Genomic DNA, 21,330 nt, shown 5'->3' on the forward strand with positions numbered 1-21,330 from the left:
CTCAGGCTCACCTGCATTTTAGACTATTCATCTTTAGGTACCCAATTCTTTTTGGGTCCTCGTTTGTTAGCATAAACAGGTGCAAAGTCATATTTTAATTTGTGACGACATACTTTTATAGTGTGGCCACTTTTACCACAGAAGTCACGGTGAATTACCCTTTGAGGGTGATGTTGAGTGTGGTCAGCATTATTGTGCTGAGCATGCCAACATACCTTAGTGGTATGTCCTTTCTTTCCGCAGAAGTCACATTGGACAATCCGTTTATTGTACCAACACACTTTTCTTGTGTGCCCCTTTTTCCCGCAACAGTCACACTGCATGAACTGTTTATGCTGACTAGTACTTGAGTACTCAGCATGGGATTTATTTTTATTTGAGCTTCTTATTTGGCTCTATAGGGTAGTGACATCCTTTTTCAGTTTCTTTGAATCTGATTGAACCTCCGAGACAAACTTATGCATAAGTTCTATGTTACTGTGCAAAGTTGAATTGTCTTGGAGAAGATATCGGAGGTCACTGAGCTTGACCTCTTCAATCTCATCACACCGCCTGCTGAGTGTCTTTACTTTCTTATTGCACTTTTTAGTTAGCGTATATAAATCACTCAGGGCGTTTATCATCTCATTTCTAAGCAAAAGTAAGGATGTTACCTCATTATTGTGTTCCTCCTGGTCAGTTTCATCAGAGAGGTCAGCTTGCTCAGAATAAGTGCGGTCAGCATCATCGGCCATGAAGCATATATTTGTTGTTTCATTTGCACCAGCTTCTGATGAGGTTGACTCATCACTATCACTCCATGTGGCTACCATAGCCTTTCTGCTGCCCTTCTTGTCTTTCTTCAGCATGGGGCAGCTTGACTTGATGTGCCCAGTTTGGTGGCACTCGAAACATGTGACAGGCTTTGAGCTGTCCTTCTTATATTTGTTGTCGTTGGGCTCAGCTTTGTATTTGTCATTTCTTCTGAATGGACTTTTGCTGTTCTTTTCATTCTTTCTGAACAGCTTCTTCATTTTTCTTATGAACATGGCCATATCCTCATCGTCTGATGAGTCAGCTTCTGTTGAGTCAACTTTCATGACAAGTGATTTTTGTTTTTTGTCTTCTGACTTTTCTTTTTCTTTTGCTTCAAAGTTTTTCATTGAGATTTCATGAGTCAGTAGAGATCCGATCAGCTCATCATACTTGTATGTAGTCAGGTCCTGAGCTTCCTCCACTGCCATTTTCTTAGCTTGCCAGCTCTTGGGTAAGCTTCTCAAGATTTTCTTCACTTGCTCTTCTTCAGTGAAGTTCTTGTCGAGTCTCTTTAGCTCATTTATGATGTTGGTGAATCTAGCATTCATTCCAGAGATGTCCTCATTTTCATTCATCTCAAACAGCTCGTATAGTCTCATGTGTTGATTCACCTTTGATTCCTTGACCTTGCTTGTTCCTTCGTAAGTTACTTCAAGCTTTTTCCAAATCTCTTGTGCTGACTCACAACCTGATATTTTATTGTACTCTGCAGCATCTAGAGCACAGTGAAGCATATTGATAGCCGAAGCATTATTTTGTAATTTTCTAAGGTCATCTTCTGACCACTCAGTTTCACTCTTGACAATTTTCTCACCGTCAACAGTTTTATAAGGTACATAAGGACCTTGTATAATTGCAAGCCATGCACTCATGTTTGTGGCTTGAATAAAGTTCTTCATCCTATTCTTCCAGAATGTATAATTAGATTCAAAGAATAGGGGAGGCCGACTAATTGATAATCCCTCAGGGAGTATTTGTGTTGTTTAGTTCCCGGGAAGGAAACGAGTGCTGTTCTCAGCCATTTATCGGGATCAGCTCAAGATAGTTATATCTTTGAGTAGTGAGCTTAGGCTCTGATACCACTTGTTGGTCCCATGTGATTAGTTCCAAGGGGGGGTCAGGAACTAATGTAACTTTTTCGTTAATTAATCTTGCTGACTTGATAATTTTGGTGAGTTTATTAACTCATCTTTGGTCAGCTTGGCCGATCTTAGTGTAAGACAGTTTTAGTCAGATGTTGACTAAGACTGTTTCTCTTGTGAGTTGGGAATTGACACTTTTGTGGTCAGCTTCCAACTCAGCACTCTAATTTACTCAGTGTCAGCTTTAAACAGTTTATATGCTGAGTAAATATAACAAGCAACACAAGCACACACACACACACACACACACATATATATATATATATATATATATATTAAGAGAGTTAGAAATTACTCAGTATGACTTATCCTGGTTCGGCCTCTTCGCCTACGTCCAGTCCCCAGACTCCTTCGGGCTTTTAGAATCCAATACTGAGCTCTTTAAAGGTAGAGCACAAACCCTTTACAAGCAATTGAGTATGTAAGAGTACCGTCCTCTATTCGTCTACTCAATCCTACTGAATGCTATAAGCGAACACTCAGATTTTCTCTACCACTGAGTATAAAAACCGAGTACTCAGCTTGACTCTCTCAATCTTTACAATTGATACAAAAACTGTTCTTTCTAGAAGAAGAACACTTTAGATGAATACAAATTCACTCTAGCTTTTACACAGAATATGAAAGTTGGTGTAAGATCTCTCTTTTGTATTTGTGTGCTTTGGCTTTAGCTCTTTTTGGCTTTCTATGATCGGCTGTCTATTGTACTTGTACATTTGATCCAAGAGTGATCTTCGTCCTTTTATAGTTGAGATCAGAGGTTCAAATGATTTGAATTTGGATCTCTCCGTTGAATCCAAACGGCTCTATCTTCAGACAACGTTCTGGTCAACTTCAGTGTGCAGGCCAATCTTGTCGTCTGAATCAGGCAGATGTCAGGCTTGTCTTTTTCTGCAGGTTTGTCTTCTAGTGGCAGTTTGTCTTTTAGCAAATGGCTAGTTGACCCATGTCTCTCCAAACCGTTACCTTGCAAGATTCCGAGGTTTCTATTATTGGTGCAGACAGATGTCAGAATTTGTCTTTTAGTAAACGGACAAATCTGTTGGGGTTTAGTGTCCTATAGACAATTGTTCTAGGATACAAACTTAATGTAAATGAATTGTTCTTTATATCATTTGTTTAATGAGATATATGTTTTATAACTATATAAAAGCAATCCCTTTTAAGCACTAAATAAAGTCTAATAAAAGGAAATCCGTAAGTTTATTTAAAGTGATTATAAAGTGTTCATACAAGCATGAAGTGAGACAAAACTTTATAGTAAACTGATAAACTTAAAACCACCCCAAATCAAGTGATATGTTTGGGATTGACATATCACTATTGAGACTTGTATGTAACAATGTCTTCTGTCCGATAGAAAGCTGATCTCACAAGCTTCATATATACAGATATCTGGACAGTTACATAGATCCGATGAAACGTTGTTCATTAGGATTGGGGATCCGATTTGAGATAATAGGATGGGTAGATTCATCCTTGTCACTTGTTCATCTCATTGGTATTAATAGGTATAACTAATCCTCAGACTCAAAGGAATATTAATTGGTATTTTGGATTACGGAATGTGATGCTTTGACTCTGGTGTAACACGATCCTTAACAGAGATGACTCTGGGGTGTGAACAGTAGACGTTGGGTATCACAGGAAGTAATTGTGGAGTCGTTATATATTGGATTGAGCATTTATCACTCCCGATAAATGGGAGATACATCCATGGATCGCTTGTGGAAGACTCGACTCTAAATCCTTGCAAGGTGATAGCTTAAGAGTAAGAAATACAGATTTCACTTAACCTATCTTTTTGAGTTGACTCGGCATGTACAAGTAAAACGAACGTCTCGCTATATGTGACTTGACATCACCCATAGTCATAAGATTCAGTTCAAGGATGTAGTTGATAAAGGATTGAATTATACTGTAACTAATATGGAAAGGTTAACGACATAATCAACCTGTCTTCTTATAGCTCTGGGGGAATGATTACGGACTTGCTAATCACATACTCTGTACATCATTCCGTTATGCAAAGATTAAATATAATTCTTTGAAAATTAATTTAATAACGTTGCATACGGCTAGAAGCAATAAGAACCTAATAGATCACACATAAGACTTGAAACCTAAAAGAGAGATAGATGTTAATTAATTGATAGAAGCCCAATTGAGCCCAATAAGGCCCATGGACATAAGGGGGTCGAAATTCATGTAGTGATATACATGAATAATTAATTTGATTTTGTTCATCCTAATTAGATTAGGAATATGAATTAAATTAATTAAGAGATAATTAAGTTAGGAGTTTTAATTAGATTAATATACTCCTATTATTATCCAATAAGGTTATTATTATTATCCTTAATATATTAGATATATAGTGAGATAATAATTAGGAATTCTATTCCGAATGGAATTCCTATTCAGTAACCTAATTCTATCTAACTAGGGATTAGATACAAGAGATTATAAATACCACTTCCCTTGAGATTTTCGAAATCCAAGCAAGCCATACCCTACTTGTGATTTTCGAAATTCACCTAGTCCAAGAGAGAGAAAATTCGACACCCCTAGTTCGAGGACGAGATTTCTCTACGGCTTCGTTTGATCAATTGATTTTCATCTATTTCTTTTATCCTTGATCTTGTGTTGATTAATTAGAGGCAATCTACTTTGGTTGATATTCAACGGTTGATACTAAATTAATCTTCCCGTGTTTTATTTCGTGTTTGGGAACTCGGAGAAGAAAAACAAACAAAATGGAGAAATTCGTTTTACTACTCCTACATCAGGTCAGTTCACGATTTCGTGGATTTCCGGAGATTGAACCGTCGGATCGTCGCGAATTTTGGACAGGAGCTTTTAGACATATTCCTCCACGTTTCCACCGAAGGGATTGTCGTTCGGAGGTCTGGAAGGTCTGTTTCGGATAGGGGCAGATTGGTAGACAGTTTCTATCTCTTTTGAAGTTGTGGGCACTTCGTTTGCAATGGTAGATAGAACTTCTAAAAGGTATTTCTTCTTATCCTTTTTATATGAAATAACGGTTAATGGATCTTGTGGTTAAATGGAAATAGGTTAAAATTTTTATATTTCCGCTGCTATACCTTAGCCTAATTTCCAACAAAATCATGTTGTCCTGAAGAACACTCAACTTGACTCTGTCGTAGCTTTTTGTTCTTTCTTTCTGAGTTGCCTTTACTCAGCTTTCGTGGTCAGCTTGGTCTGCAGGCCTTATTTGTATAGAAGACTTTATTCTTTTGATACTGAGTTGCGTTCCACTCAGCTTCTGTATCTAGCTTTATCTTTAGACTTCTGTTCTGAAGGTGACTTATCTTTTACGATGCTGAGTTGCTCTTTACTCAGCTCGTGCTGTGCTGTTTGTGCTGTTTGTGTCCTGTCTTACTTTTTATTTCTGTTTACATCTATATTTATACTCAACATTAAACAAACATATTAGTACAATTAAATCAAAGCACTTAAATTTAATTGCCTCTTAATCATGGATTAATTTAAATAATTTTGTCAAATCAAAATCATGTGGAAAGGTGTTTCAACATCATCCACTCAGCTCATGCGCTCATTCAAGAGATCAATCAGTCTCAAGTCGCTGATGCTGGGTCCGCTCCTACTGAGTCTACTCAACTTTCCTCCATCACGCAACTTTTGACCGAACTCAAAGGTCTTAAGGAGCTGATGAGTGTTATGACATCCTTGGTCTCTCAGCAGCCCAAGCAGGAATTTATGGTCAAGCTGGCGGATCTTCAGCTTATGATGGTTCACCATATGGACTCAATCGTGTTGAAACACCTTTTCCACATGATTTTAATTTGACAAAATTATTTAAGTTAATCTCATGATTAAGACAATTAAATTTAAGTGCTTTAGTTTAATTGTACTAACTAGTTTTTTGCCCGTGCGATTCACGGATTCATCTTAACATATAAACTAGTTTTTGACCCGTGCGATGTACGGATTCATCTTAATATATAAATATTAACAAAAAATATAATTTAATAATTACAATTAATGATATAAAGGTGTTATATAAATTAAATATTATTATTTTATTTTCACATTTAATTTAAATAATATTTTTATAGATAAATATAATAATATAATTAAAATTAATATATTATATATTATATTATATTTTTTATCAGTAAAAAATAATGAAGTGACACCTCAGCTCCATCGTTAATATTTTATATTATATATTTATATATATATATATATATATAGATATGCAAAGAATTAGAGAGATTTTAGGGATTAATTTAAATTATGTAGAACTTTTAGATATAGATATACAGAGAATTAGAGAGATTTTAGGGATTAATTTAAATTCTGTAGGACTCTTAGATATAATACGGATAAAATAATCTTTTTATAAATAAATATAATAATATAACTAAAGTTAATATATTATATATTATATTATATTTTTTATCAGTAAAAAAGGAGGAAGTGACACCTCAGCTCCATCGTTACTGTTTTATATTATATATAGATATAGATATGCAGAGAATTAGAGAGATTTTAGAGATTAATTTAAATTATGTAGAACTCTTAGATATAGTACAGATAAAATAATCTTTTTATAAATAAATATAATAATATAACTGAAGTTAATATATTATATTTTATATTATATTTTTTATCAGTAAAAAAAAGGAGGAAGTGACACCTTAGCTCCATCATTACTGTTTTATATTATATATAGATATGCAGAGAATTAGAGAGATTTTAGGGATTAATTTAAATTATGTAGAACTTTTATATATAGATATGCAGAGAATTAGAGAGATTTTAGGGATTAATTTAAATTTTGTAGAACTCTTAGATATAGTATGGATAAAATAATCTTTTTTATAAATAAATATAATATAACTAAAGTTAATATATTATATTTTATATTATATTTTTTATCAGATAAAAAGAGGAAGTGACACCTCAGCTCCATCGTCACTGTTTTATATTATATATAGATATGCAGAAAATTAGAGAGATTTCAGGAATTAATTTAAATTATGTAGAACTTTTAGATATAGATATGCAGAGAATTAGAGAGATTTTAAAGATTAATTTAAATTCTGTAGAACTCTTAGATATAGTATGGATAAAATAATCTTTTTATAAATAAATATAATAATATAACTGAAGTTAATATATTATATTATATTTTTTATCAGTAAAAAATGAGAAAGTGACACCTCAGCTCCATCTTTACTGTTTTATATTATATATAGATATAGATATGCAGAGAATTAGAGAGATTTTAGGGATTAATTTAAATTCTGTAAAACTCTTAGATATAGTACGGATAAAATAATCTTTTTATAAATAAATATAATAATATAACTGAAGTTAATATATTATATTTTATATTATATTTTTTATCAGTAAAAAAGGAGGAAGTGACACCTCAGCTCCATCATTACTGTTTTATGTTTTATATTATATATAGATATAGATATGCAGAGAATTAGAGATATTTCATGGATTAATTTAAATTATGTAGAACTTTTAGATATAGATATGCAGAGAATTAGAGAAATTTTAGGGATTGATTTAAATTCTGTAGAACTCTTAGATATAGTACGGATAAAATAATTTTTTTATAAATAAATATAATAATATAAATAAAGTTAATATATTATATTTTATATTATATTTTTTATCAGTAAAAAAGGAGGAAGTGACACCTTAGCTCCATCGTTACTGTTTTATATTATATATAGATGTGTTTGTTCAATATTGAGTATATTAATTAACGAAGTGACACCTCAGCTCCATCGTTAATTAGCTGAGTGAAATACAAACTCATCATTATAAAAAAAGAAGTCTTCTTTAGAAAAACGCTTAAAGGCGAAGCCGACCGAAGAAGCTGAGTGGAATGTAACTCAGCATAGATAAAGAAATAGATTGAAGGCAAAGCCGAACAATCAAGCTGAGTATTTGTCAGGACAGTGATGCTCGTAAAGTATATAGCATTTAATAGGACAAGTGTATCCTATCGCAACAAGTAATATTGTGCTAAGCACGAGATCGAACCACAAAGACTATTTGTTATAACTAGCAAATCTACCTAGAATGATATAATTGTTTAGAGGGTTGAATGATATATTGGGTTTTTGATAACTAATTAAAGCAATTGAAAGCAATAAAGATAACAAAATAAAGTGAACAATTGACAGGGTAGAAGGTGAATTAATGGATGACACAATCTAGGCTGAGGAATCCTTTGATTAAATCCTATGTATGGGTTTAGGGAGTTCAGATTTATGTTTTACCAATGATTGAAGGTAATTGTCCTAAGTGAAAGACTAATGTGATCAGTATTATCCTTCCTATTCACATGCATTCGGGTGATGGCTTGATTAGGCATATACCCTAGGTCATGCAAAGCATTAGGTTTATTGACAACTAAGGCTAAAGCCGTAGCCCAGCCACAAAGCCTCATTCCTAGTGGTCTCTAGCGAAGTCAGGTTAATACAAATTCGGTATAGACGATTCCGTGGTCAGATTCTCATCTATCTATAATCCTATTTAACGTCAGGGTCACAGGCATTAGGCACATTATATACATAAACAGGCTAGTTGACCATTATCAATGCTCATTCTAGCATAAATCCTGTTCCTAACATCATCTAGGCATTAAGCATGCATAAACTGATCAATCAAAAGGCCCTAGTTCCCTAATCATACATATTCATATAATCAATTTCATCCCCATCCCAAATTGGATGGAGATTAATTCATAGACGAACTAATCATAGCAATAGGAAGTAAAGGAATAATGGAAAAACATCTTCAATTGAATATAAAAGCAAAAGATAAGAGAGAGATAGAAATCTAAAACCCGCTTTGTCTGATCCGATTACAAAAATAGAAGATCTGGAGCTTCTCCCATCAATTTTTCTTGAATAAGAAATAAAAACTGAAATTAATCTAACCTAGAAAGCTAGAAATCTAATCTAAAAAGCAAAAAGAACTATTCTGAAATTTAAGCCTACATTATGACGACTCTCCCGGAATAATGAAGATTAGCTCCCTATTTATAGAGTTAGGGAGAAACCCTAATGTCTCCGGGGGCAAAATGGGCTATTATAAAGTGTTTTAGTGGGCTTTTGGGCCCTGATCCGCGCATTCCAGCAAGGGGAAGGCGCTGGTGCGCCTTTCCCCGCCTCGTCTCGTCGAGACAAGGAGTGTCTCGACGAGACGAGGGCCTGTCTCGACGAGACAGGTCCTAAATGGGGCGATTTTGCTCCGGCTTTTATCTGTTTAGGTCCCTGGGCTTCCGAAAAGTGCTCTAATGGTCTCTGATGAATCCCAAAAGTGCTCTGATGGTCCCTGAAGAATCCGGAAATGCTCCAATAGGCTTGGGTCTAGTTCGGAAATGCTCAAATAGGCCTAAAAACACCTGAAAACACATAAAACGCCATAAATACTAGAAATTGCTAATTTAAACTAAAAGCTAACAAAACAATAACAAAACTGAAAGGAAATAAAGCAAAAGGAAGCTAAAAGGGGCCTAAAAACCCTATACAAATGGGAGCTATCAACCTCCCCACACTTGAATCTTGCTTGTCCTCAAGCAAGACAGAATCCAAAACAGAGAAAAATCAACAAATAGCTCCCTTACAAAAACAAGAATCTACTACACTTTATTATTCACAACAGTTCAGACTACTCATTTTGCAATTAAAAACATAATGAACCTCAAACGAGTCTCCAAAACTGATTAATTTGGTTTTATCGATCAACACTTCATGAAAACGAAAGAAAAGGACTAAAATTGATAGCTCACAAGTTGTCACTCTAATGCTCAAGTGTTTGGGTGTAATTTTTTTTTATAAACGCTCTACATTTAATTGCACAAAGTGGTCACGTTGGGATTGCATCATCCATCCAGTCAAAATTAATGCATTAAAATTAAACAAAATCATAGGTCTTTAAAGGGTTGTAACATTGGCTAAAGGTTGGGGTAGGAAAAAAACAAGAATTTTAGGCAAAAAGTTAATGACTCAAATAGTTAAAACTTTTGCAAAAAGGACACATTTTTCGCATTAGGGAGCTATAAACCACCAAAACCTCCCCACACTTGAATCTTGCTTGTCCTCAAGCAAGTCAGAATCCAAAAGGGACACATTTTCCGCTAAGTATATGAAGGTTTAAGATCAAGGTTGTTTTTGTGAATTCGGGAAGCAACTAAAATATAAACACGTCTTTTATCATTTCCTCTATTTTATTGTTTTTTTTCTGATTTGGTTTTTAACCATTTTTTTTAATAGAGGGGATAAAGAGTGAAAATTTAAATGGGTAAAGGTTGCTTCTTCTATTAAAAGTACAACCTTTTAATGATTGCTAGCGAGAATTTGAAGGATAGGTGTGTCTAAGGATTTATCAAAACTAAATTGAGTCAATTAACTTGGGTGAGAAAGGATATTTAAGAAGGCTAAGGTTTGTAACAGGGTTGATCAAGAAATGGGTAAAAGGCTCAAAGGGGCTTATCTAGTGGAATTGTTAAAGGATTTTGGCTAAACAAAGAAATAGGCTAAATTTCACAAAGGGCTATACCTAGGTTGCCTAATCATTTCAAGTTTAATAAAAACAAAAAATTCAACCAGTATTGGATGCAATTCCTATGAGCACAATGATAATAAATGTAATCCCACACCTAAGAGATCAATTGTTCCTAAATATGAGTTTAAAAATATTGATCTTTCTGGCTCTAACTCACAATTTAAGGGTTATTTGTATCAACCCTAGCCTCAACTAACGTTCTGTTCCATGTCAATTTTAGGCAAATAATACTATTTGGAGACTCAAACGTTGTTCAAGATTTTTCGCATGCATCAATTTCATTTAGAATGTGCAAATTTTTAAGCGCATTGTCAACTGTATTGCGGGATAGCTAAATGTATCAAATTCAACTGCCTAGGATTCATTTTATTCCTAGAATTAAAAAGCAAACAAAAACAGAAAGCATGAAATCCTAAAATTAAAACTAAAACATGCAACCTAATATAGAAAAATTTAAAAACAAAAAAAAAATTAAAAACATGCAAATGGCAGAATCAAAAATCATCATATCCTAGTATCTCCTCCCCACACTTACAACATCATTTACTTCCAAAACGCCATAAAAGTAAAACATAAAATAGAGTGCGACAAAGAAATAGAATAAGAAAACTCCCTCAGGGGTGGCTGTCAATCCAACCCCGAATGTCCGATACTAAATTGTTCAATTCCAAGCTGCAGTCTTGAAAATCAATCCGGCGTCGATGAGTATTCCGATTAGAAGGTTCTGCCAATAGAAAAAAAAAGAAACAAACATAAGAATAGAGAAAGCAAAAGAAAAAGAAAACGTTTAATTTTTTTTTTTTAATTTTGTTTTTTTTGTGTCCGTCTCGGCGAGATGAACAGTGTCTCGCAGAGACGAGATGGAAAAAAAGTTTTTTTTTGTGTCTCGTAGAGACAGCCAGGTGTCTCGACGATACGACACGAAAAACCCGGAAAAAAATATATATATTTTTTAATTTTTATATACAAATCTAAACAATTATTTCAACCTATTCAATTTAATCTAATTATAAATGAAATAGTCCCCGGCAACGGCGCCAAAAACTTGATGCTCGTAAAGTATATAGCATTTAATAGGACAAGTGTATCATATCGCAACAAGTAATATTGTGCTACGCACGAGATCGAACCACAGAGACTATTTGTTATAACTAGCAAATCTACCTAGAATGATCTAATTGTTTAGAGGGTTGAATGATATATTGGGTTTTTGATAACTAATTAAAGCAATTGAAAGCAATAAAGATAACAAAATAAAGTGAACAGTTGACAGGGTAGAAGGTGAATTAATGGATGGCACAATCTAGGCTGAGGAATCCTTTGATTAAATCCCATGTATGGGTTTAGGGAGTTCAGATTTATGTTTTACCAATGATTGAAGGTAATTGTCCTAAGTGAAAGACTAATGTGATCAGTATTGTCCTTCCTATTCACATGCATTCGGGTGATGGCTTGATTAGGCATATACCCTAGGTCATGCAAAACATTAGGTTTATTGACAACTAAGGCTAAAGCCGTAGCCCAGCCACAAAGCCTCATTCCTAGTGGTCTCTAGTGAAGTCAGGTTAATACAAATTCGGTATAGACGATTCCGTGGTCAGGTTCTCATCTATCTATAATCCTATTTAATGTCAGGGTCACAGGCATTAGGCACATTATATACATAAACAGGCTAGTTGACCATTATCAATGCTCATTCTAGCATAAATCCTGTTTCTAACATCATCTAGGCATTAAGCATGCATAAACTGATCAATCAAAAGGCCCTAGTTCCCTAATCATACATATTCATATAATCAATTTCATCTCCATCCCAAATTGGATGGAGATTAATTCATAGACGAACTAATCATAGCAATAGGAAGTAAAGGAATAATGAAAAAACATCTTCAATTGAATATAAAAGCAAAAGATAAGAGAGAGATAAAAATCTAAAACCCGCTTTGTCTGATCCGATTACAAAAATAGAAGATCTGGAGCTTCTCCCATCAATTGTTCTTGAATAAGAAATAGAAACTGAAATTAATCTAACGTAGAAAGCTGGAAATCTAATCTAAAAAGCAAAAAGAACTATTCTGAAATTTAAGTCCATATTATGATGACTCTCCCGGAATAATGAAGATTAGCTCCCTATTTATGGAGTTAGGGAGAAACCCTAATGTCCCTGGGGGCAAAATGGGCTATTATAAAGTGTTTTAGTGGGCTTTTGGGCCCTGATCCGCGCATTCCAACTAGGGGGAAGGCGCTGGTGTGCCTTTCCCCGCCTCGTCTCGTCGAGACAATGAGTGTCTCGACGAGACGAGGGCCTGTCTCGATGAGACAGGTATTGTCTCGACGAGACAGGTCCTAAATGGGGCGATTTTGCTCCGGCTTTTATCTGTTTAGGTCCCTGGGCTTCCGAAAAGTGCTCTAATGGTCTCTGATGAATCCCAAAAGTGCTCTGATGGTCCCTGAAGAATCCGGAAATGCTCCAATAGGCTTGGGTCTAGTTCGAAAATGCTCAAATAGGCCTAAAAACACCTGAAAACACAGAAAACGCCATAAATACTAGAAATTGCTAATTTAAACTAAAAGCTAACAAAACAATAACAAAACTGAAAGGAAATAAAGCAAAAGGAAGCTAAAAGGGGCCTAAAAACCCTATACAAATGGGAGCTATCAGACAGCACCAATGATCCGTTGACTAGAAGACAAAGTCCGATAAAGGTCTGCACCAATTCAGAAGCCTCGGAATTACACCAAGAGACCTTTTCGAGATGCATGGATCAACTGGCGTTTGGCAAAAATACAAACCTAGCGCTAAAGGACGAAACCTAACGCAAGAAGAGGAAAGTGGCAATCCTGGCGCCTGCTAAATTCAGACGACAGGATTGGTCTGCAATTCTGAATGCTGACCAATGAATGACGTAAGAAGACCGTTTGAATTCAACGGATATGTCCGAATTCAAATCATTGAAGCTTCAGAAATTGCTATAAAAGGACAAGTTCATCACTTGGATCCTTTGTCGAATTACAAAAAGAGAAAAGACAAGCAAGATCTTCACTAAGTTAAAAGATCCAAAAGAGAAGCTGTCTGATTAGAAAAAGCAAGTTCTTACACCCAATTTCAATCATTGTGTAAAAGTCTAGAGTGAATTTGTATCCATCTAAAGTGTTCTTCATTTAGAGAGAACAATCTTGTATCAACTGTAAAGGTTAGAAGAGTGAAGCTGAGTACTCGGTTTTAGTACTCAGCGGTAGAGAAAATCTGAGTGTTCGGTTATAGCGCTCAGTAGGGTTGAGTAGACGAATAGAGGACGGTACTCTTGCATACTCAATTGCTTTGTAAACGGTTTATGCTCTACCTTTAAAAAGCTCAGTAGTGGATTGAAAAAGCCCGGAAGGATTCTGGGGACTGGACGTAGGCGGTGAGGCCGAACCAGGATAAGTCTGCTGAGTAATCTCTAACCCTTTCTCTTGATATATATATATATATATATATGTGTGGTGCTTGCTTAAATTACTCAGTATATAATTTGTAAAATCTGACGCTGAGTAATCAGAGTGCTGAGTTGGAAACTGACCTAAGTGTTATTTCCCAACTCACAAGTGAAACAGTTCTAGTCAGCTTCTGACTAAAGCTGTCTTACATCACACTCAGCCTTGCTGACCTGAAACTGAGTGAAGTTATTTAAAGGATTAAATTTAGTCAGCATAATTAAGCGAAAAAGTTACATTAGTTCCTAACCCCCCCAGGAACTAATCATATTACATTACACGAGACCAACAAATCGAGGGCAAGATTAATGCTCTATCTGCCGTGAACTCATCAACCGCTACTTCTGCTGAGGTCACTCAACATTTCACCCAGCTGACCACTGAGCTTACTCAGGCTCGAGAACTTATCTCCTCCACCTCTCAATGCTCCATCGAACAAATTGGTGAGGCAGTGCGCCTAGTTAATATGAGTAAAGAAGAAATGGAAATTGACCAAGTCAAGACCAACGACATCTTGCACTGCACACGATCAACTCTTGAGCACGTTCACCACATAAATGCTCAGCGTCATATCTATGATGCTTCCATGCTCAGGATGTATCATCAATCATACGCAAGGATGATAGACTCAGTCACCTGGATGGGGAAGTCATTGGAGTTCATACTCAGTGTCATTAGTGCACATATGAACATTCCTTCATCCAGCATGGCTGGTGGTCTCGAGATCTTTAAAGGTCTTCAAAGTATGAGTCAAATACAACATTATTCATCCATACTGACTCGTGCTGTTCAACGTGGTCAGTTTTATGCTTCTTCACCTCAGCCTGGTGATCTGGAAAAATGGGGGAGAAAGATAAGCATCGAGCAGAAGGAACTCAACAGCAGACTCACCCAGGCTCAACTTCTGCTGTCCCGGGCAAACAAACTCAGCAATAAGGAACTGCCAGGCCGAGCCAAACCAAATCCAAAACTAACCAAGTTCAAGTCAACATCAAGAAATAGAACTAGAAATAGTCTTTGCTTGTAACTTGCGTTTTTATACATGGCATGTCTTTTGTTGGGCTGAGTATATATGAAAGAATCCTTATTCATACTATTTTCTATATATATACATGTGATGCTTTATATGCTGTGTTTTTCTATGTGCTGACCTTTCTCATATAACTACTCATTGAACAAAATAAATTAAAACTTGTGAACATAAAAATTATATAAGTACTTGGCCACTGAGTTAAACTACTCAGTATCAAATCAATCTACTCAATTTACCTTAACTCTGATACCTGAAATTTTATCTTCAACTTAACTAAGGGTTAAAACTGAGTAATGAAAAATGTTCCAAGTACTGACCAACTTCTGAAGCTGACCTTAGCCTCATTGCGATTAAATCTTAAAAGGTTTAGAATTGAACTAAGTCAGTAGATTCAAACCTTAGTCTCACTCGATTAAATCTTAGAAGGTTTAGAGTTAAACTAAGCTAAGGAATTCAACCCTTACGGGGGAGTATTTTCAGAAGTGTAAACAAGGTCAATTTTCATAGGGGAGCTCAAAGCTGAGTTCCTTACTGAATACTTTTGCCAACATCAAAATGGGGGAGTTTGTTGAAACACCTTTCTACATGATTTTGATTTGATAAAATTATTTAATGTAATCCCATGATTAAAATATCCCAACAATTAAATTTAAGTGCCTTAATTTAATTGTACTAATAAGTTTGTTCAGTGTTGAGTAAGTTAAATACCAAGAACATGAACTGTATAAGAGAAAGCAAAGCCAAGTCAGCGGATGAAAGTCACATAGCCACAGCTGAGTAGAATGTATTCAGCTTTGCAAAAGAAAATGTCTTCTTCAGAAGAGCTTGAAGGCGAAGCCGCTAAGTCAAGCTGAGTTGTCGTCAGGTCAGCGTCAATGATCTGTTAACTTGGAATACAAGGTCTGCCAATTTTTTGAAACAATCAGAAGTCTCAGAAATCTGGCTGGAAGACTTTTTTGAGAAAGAGCATGGACCATCTGACATTTGCTAGAAGACAAATCTGGCGTAAGAAGACAAACCTGGCTCCTGATGAAAACAGAAGACAGGATTGGCCTGCAGCACTAAGTGCTGACCAAGTGATGACGAATGAAGACCGTTTCCCCACAACGGCTATGTCGGGATTCAAATCGTTGGCGCCCCAAAGATCACTGTAAAAAGACCAATCCATCACTTGAATCAATACAAGAAAAACAAGATAGACAAGTAGATCTTCATTAAGTCAAACTATTGAGTGAAAACAAATCAGAAGCTCTGTCAAAAAGAAAAGCAAGCTCTTACACCAACTCCAATCATTGTGTAAAAGTCTCGAGTGATTTTATTCATCTAAAGTGTTCTTCACTCAGTGAGAACAAGTTTTTGTATCATTTCTAAAAGGTTAGAAAAGCTGAGTACTCGGTTATAGTATTCAGTGGTAGAGAGAGGCTGAGTACTCGGTTATAGTACTCAGTGGTAGAGATAGGATTGAGTAGACGAATAGAGGACGGTACTCTTGCATACTCAGTTGCTATTGTAAAAGGTTTGTGCTCTACCTTTAAAGAGCTCAGTAGAGGATTGAAAAAGCTCGGAAGGATTCCGGAGACTAGACGTAGGCGGAGAGGCCGAACCAGGATAAGTCTGCTGAGTAACTTCTAACCCTTTCTCTTGATATATATATATATATATATATATATATATGTATTGCTTGCTTAACATTACTCAGTAAAATAATCTGTACACTGTGAAGGTGAGTAATCTGAGTGCTGAGTTGGAAACTGACTTAAGTGTTACTTCTCAACTCACAATTGGAACAACTCTAATCAGTATCTGTCTAAAGCTGTCTCACACCATACTCAGCCGTGTTGACCTAAAACTGAGTTAAAGCATCAAATCTTAAATTAAGTCAGCATTAATTATAAAAAAGTTATAATAGTTCCTAACCCCCCATTGGAACTAACTCTACTACTTTACACGGGACCAACAATACCGACTTGATCATTATCTCCTTTCCAGCCCGTGATAAGAAGCGCGATTTCCATCCCCTCAGCCGCTTGCGGACAGTGTCTTCAATATATTCGAATACTCGAGTTTTGCTTCTACCTAATATAGATGGCAGTCCAATGTATTTTTCTGGCACTGTGACAGACATGATACCCAGGATAGCACTCACGGAGTCGCGCTCGTTGGCCGGGTAGTTTTTACTAAAGGATATTGATGACTTTATGAAGTTGATTTGCTGACCTGACGCTAGCTTGTCGGAGATTAATATAAGATATATGATTGGGCCTTAACTATCAGTTCGAACTTTTAGTTCAATCGGTTCATGACATGGTATCAGGGCCTCTTCGATCAAACGATCAAGGGTTCGATTCTTGGCAACCTCATTAATTTGTGGAATTAAAACACATGGCGGGATGGTAAAACTCCGATTTTATGAGTTAAATTGCACTAATAAAATGGCTGGCGCATATTTATATCTTATCCCACCCAACAATTAATTAGTCCAATTGCTAGCAGCACAATATGCTAATATTCCATATTTTTCCACCGCCTCTACCGCCTCCCCCAAATCTTGATTTTAAATCTCAATCTTCATCCAAAACCCTAACCTAATCCAGAATCACCATGCTTCTATCTCCAGGACACTCTCCTCGCCATCTCTCATCCCCATCCCCATCTCCATCTTTGAATCCCGATAAAGCTCTTCAAAGCTCCGATAAGTCCTCTGTAACCGCGCCTTCAAACCCCAGAAAACGTTCCCATGTCCTCGACGAAGACACCTACGTCGAAGCCATCGAGAAAATCATCGAACGCGACTTCTTCCCTGACATCGCTAAACTCCGGGATCGTCTCGATTTGCTTGAAGCGGCAAAAACCGGTGATCCTGTTCAAATCCGAGATGCGCAGTTGAAGATCATCGAGCGCCGGGGTAGAAGTGCAAGTAATTCGAATGTTGATGGCAGTACTCGGACCAGAAACAGAACGCAAACTCCAGGTTCTACTTTCATGCGTAATTTTACTCCCTTTGATGAATTTGAAAATAGAACGCCTAGCGTTGTAGATGGAGAATTGTTTGGTAACAGAAAATCTATTGAGAATGAAGGTGCTGTAGATGATTCCCTGAGCTTAGATCAGTTTTTTAGGAGATATACTAGTGAGGATAATGATAGTTTTTCTAAGATATTGGAGAAAGTGAATAGGAAGAGAAAGGAAAGATATGTGCATTTGTTAGAAGGTGAAAAGGAAGATGCCAAGTTATTGGGTGATGCAAAGCGAGATAGGATTACAGATGGTTATGGAACTTCTGATCAGCCACCAAGCACATTGGAGGGTTGGAATTACACTGCCAAAAATTTGTTGATGTATCACCCAGCGGATAGGGGTGAGGCTCCACTAACTGAAGAGGAACAGGCTGTTAGATTGAAGGCTTTAACTAAAGAAATCAATAAGTCAAACACCCGGTTTCATGGTAAAGTGTTGGATTCTAGGCCTAATGATGATGGTACTGTTGAAGTTCTCTATACTCCAGTTGTGGGGACTACCCCTCATCCTGTATCTGGCCGGGATGGAGATAAGATGGCAAAGTATGATTTGGAGGATTTGAGGAGAACACCAAATAAGTTCTATCTGGAATCAGAGAAGAAAGCAGAAAATGGATACAATTTTGTGAGGACACCTTCACCGGCCCCTGGTGTTGATGAATCACCTTTTATTACATGGGGTGAGATTGAGGGTACACCATTGAGGTTGGAGCCTGAAGACACGCCCATTGATATTGGTGGTAGTGGTGAGGGGCCACATTTTAATATCCCAAATCCACCTGCACGAGATGTTAAGGCTCACTCATTGTCAAGGGAAGCTGCACGAAAGTTGAGGCAGAGGTCAAAGATGTTTCAAAAACCACCATTGCATTCTCCAGGAAGAGGAGGGAGTGCAAGTCCAAGTGCACGTACACTGTCGCCTGCTGCTCAGAAGTTTGTGAGAAATGCAATTTCTAAGGCTTCGTCTACTGTTGATGAATCACTTCGTGCCAGTTACAGAGGGGCAAGCCCTGGAATTGCTACTCCAAAGAGTACAAGGAGTGCCTCAAGATTTGGAAGAGATGGAAGCATGATTTCCAGGTCACCATCTCTAATGTAGGTTTCTAATCCTCCTTGGTAAAAATCTGTATATTGTTCTTGTTATATTATTTCATATGAGCAATCAAGGGTGATATTATGGTATGTAGTAATCAATTATGCTTCTTTTCAAAGGATGCATGCTGTGATTTCAGCTTGTGCATGGTTTGTATTTGGGAATAATACATATTTGTTCTTGGTTTGCATGGTTCTTTATAATTTTTAGGATCCTCAAATCTACCAAATGTGCTACCATTACCTGCTTAATATCTTGGGAATGCTAGTTTTCTTGTTGTTAGGAAATTTTTCGTAGTAGTTTGATGGTCAAAGGCGGAGGTCATGCTACCAAGGAGAAAGGCACTGTTTGAACAGTGCCATATGCAACAAAATTATCAATCATGTAAACTCCTACCTAGTCATTGACTATAAGCAGCTTGGGTGGCTAGAAATGGATAGATCTACTAGGATTGGGCCATCTCATCCTCCTCCCTAAACCAAAACTAGATAAATAATAGTTATGTTAACTTGTACAATTATGTCTTCTAAGTATAGATGTGGCAACTCGGTGTGGATTCCCTGATTCCCTGATTCCCGCGGTGATCTGAACCAACAGAGATGGGAATCCCTGAAATAGTCCTCCTTATTTCGTCCATGAGGATAGGGACAGAGGACGTTTTCTCTCAAAGCTGAAATGGGGATTGGAACAGGGGGTACTATTCCCGCCCCATGGGGATCTGAAAAATCCCAAGATCCTAAAAATTGTTGTGGGGATCCCTTATATCCTTATATTTTAAATGTATGTCTACCTTTTATCTCAATGCTGGTTGGTTGTCTGTTGGATTGTATTTCGATTTCGTTAGACTTGTATTCTATCTACCTTTTTTAAAAAAAAAAATTATGTTTCTATTCTCTTTCAATTGTAGTCACTTGTCTTGGTTGTTTTAAGCGATTCCTTTCTAATTGATGCCTTGGAATTGCACGTAGAAAATATTTGATGCTGATTTCGAATGGCATTTTATGGTAAATGCAAGGATTGCATTTACCCTTCCTATCACAACTTAGATATGCTTGCTACATTCCTTCTCTCTTTCTTCCTGGGTTCAAGAGTTATGACTGGTTTTACATGAAATTTGTACCTTGTATTTTATTATGTTTTCTAGTTCATCTAATACTAACTTTTGTGCCTTCCTAGCTAATATTATTAATTATGAAAAAATAGAATTAAGTTTTCTCATACGTACATAATATCATTTACATGAATCTCATAAAGTATCCTGATTGGTTAACAGGCTTAATTTTTCCTTTGAAAAGGAAGTATTATATATCTCATACAAGTGGGTTGATGTGAAGATTATTTTTAGAATGTGAGAAAACCAAACCGAACTGAAATGTGTTTGGTTAGCCTTTATTTGTAATTCAATTTGGTTGTCTGTATGTTTTGGTCTTCAGTTTTTAAGCTGGATCAACCGCTGTTCACCCCTAGACTCTTGCATTTACTGGAGTATAGCTAGTGAACTGATTATATATATAACCTGTAAACTGGTTTTAAGTATAATCAGTTTTTTATACATAATTAATAACCAGTATTTTGTTTTGTGGTGATGGGGGATTCCCCATTTTCCATGGGATCCGTGAGGAGAGGGATGTCAAATTAAAAAATCTCTGTAAGTTTTTAATGTGGATTTCCCGTATTCGTCCATGCAAGTGTTTCATGCCCCGTTTTGCTCTTCTTTCCACATTGAACAACTTCATCAGTGATAATAAGCTGCCATGAAGAGATGTGTAGAGGAGATTTTCGTTTAACTTCTTATTTAGACTGCTACATGAATTGATCTAGAGGCCATTCAAGTAGACCACACTGCTGCATGATGATCAATCAGGAATCTAAGATGAGTTATGAATAAAGCAGCATTCATACACCATGCATCATCAGTGTTCTCCCGAATAAGCCAAGGCTACAAATTGCATTATATGATTTTATTGTACTTCAAATATGCTACTTCATCCATATATTTCATATGGCTTTCCCAGTTGCTGTGTTTTTATAAGTTGATTCCAATCCAACTGATGCATGTTTAAACAAATAGTAATGGGACATTGTTAGCTTTATTTTGCTAATATTGAAGTCGCTGAGTGGTGGTGGACAATGTGATGTCTAATGTTAAGGGACCAATTGAGTGTTACACATACATAAGCTTCTGCAGTT

The 21,330-nt window shown here is 36.3% G+C and overlaps 1 protein-coding gene across 1 annotated transcript; it reads left to right on the forward strand.

Annotated features, from left to right (window-relative positions):
• The first annotated feature begins 17,510 nt into the window (after nucleotides 1-17,510).
• On the forward strand, nucleotides 17,511-19,330 carry LOC136229536 (uncharacterized). Its single transcript, XM_066018393.1, has one exon. The coding sequence runs from the start codon at nucleotides 17,632-17,634 to the stop codon at nucleotides 19,144-19,146; it is 1,515 nt and encodes a 504-aa protein (XP_065874465.1). The 5' UTR covers nucleotides 17,511-17,631; the 3' UTR covers nucleotides 19,147-19,330.
• The last annotated feature ends 2,000 nt before the right edge of the window (nucleotides 19,331-21,330 follow it).

Source organism: Euphorbia lathyris, chromosome 5 (genome assembly GCF_963576675.1).
Source record: "Euphorbia lathyris chromosome 5, ddEupLath1.1, whole genome shotgun sequence".
Classification (NCBI taxonomy): domain Eukaryota; kingdom Viridiplantae; phylum Streptophyta; class Magnoliopsida; order Malpighiales; family Euphorbiaceae; genus Euphorbia; species Euphorbia lathyris.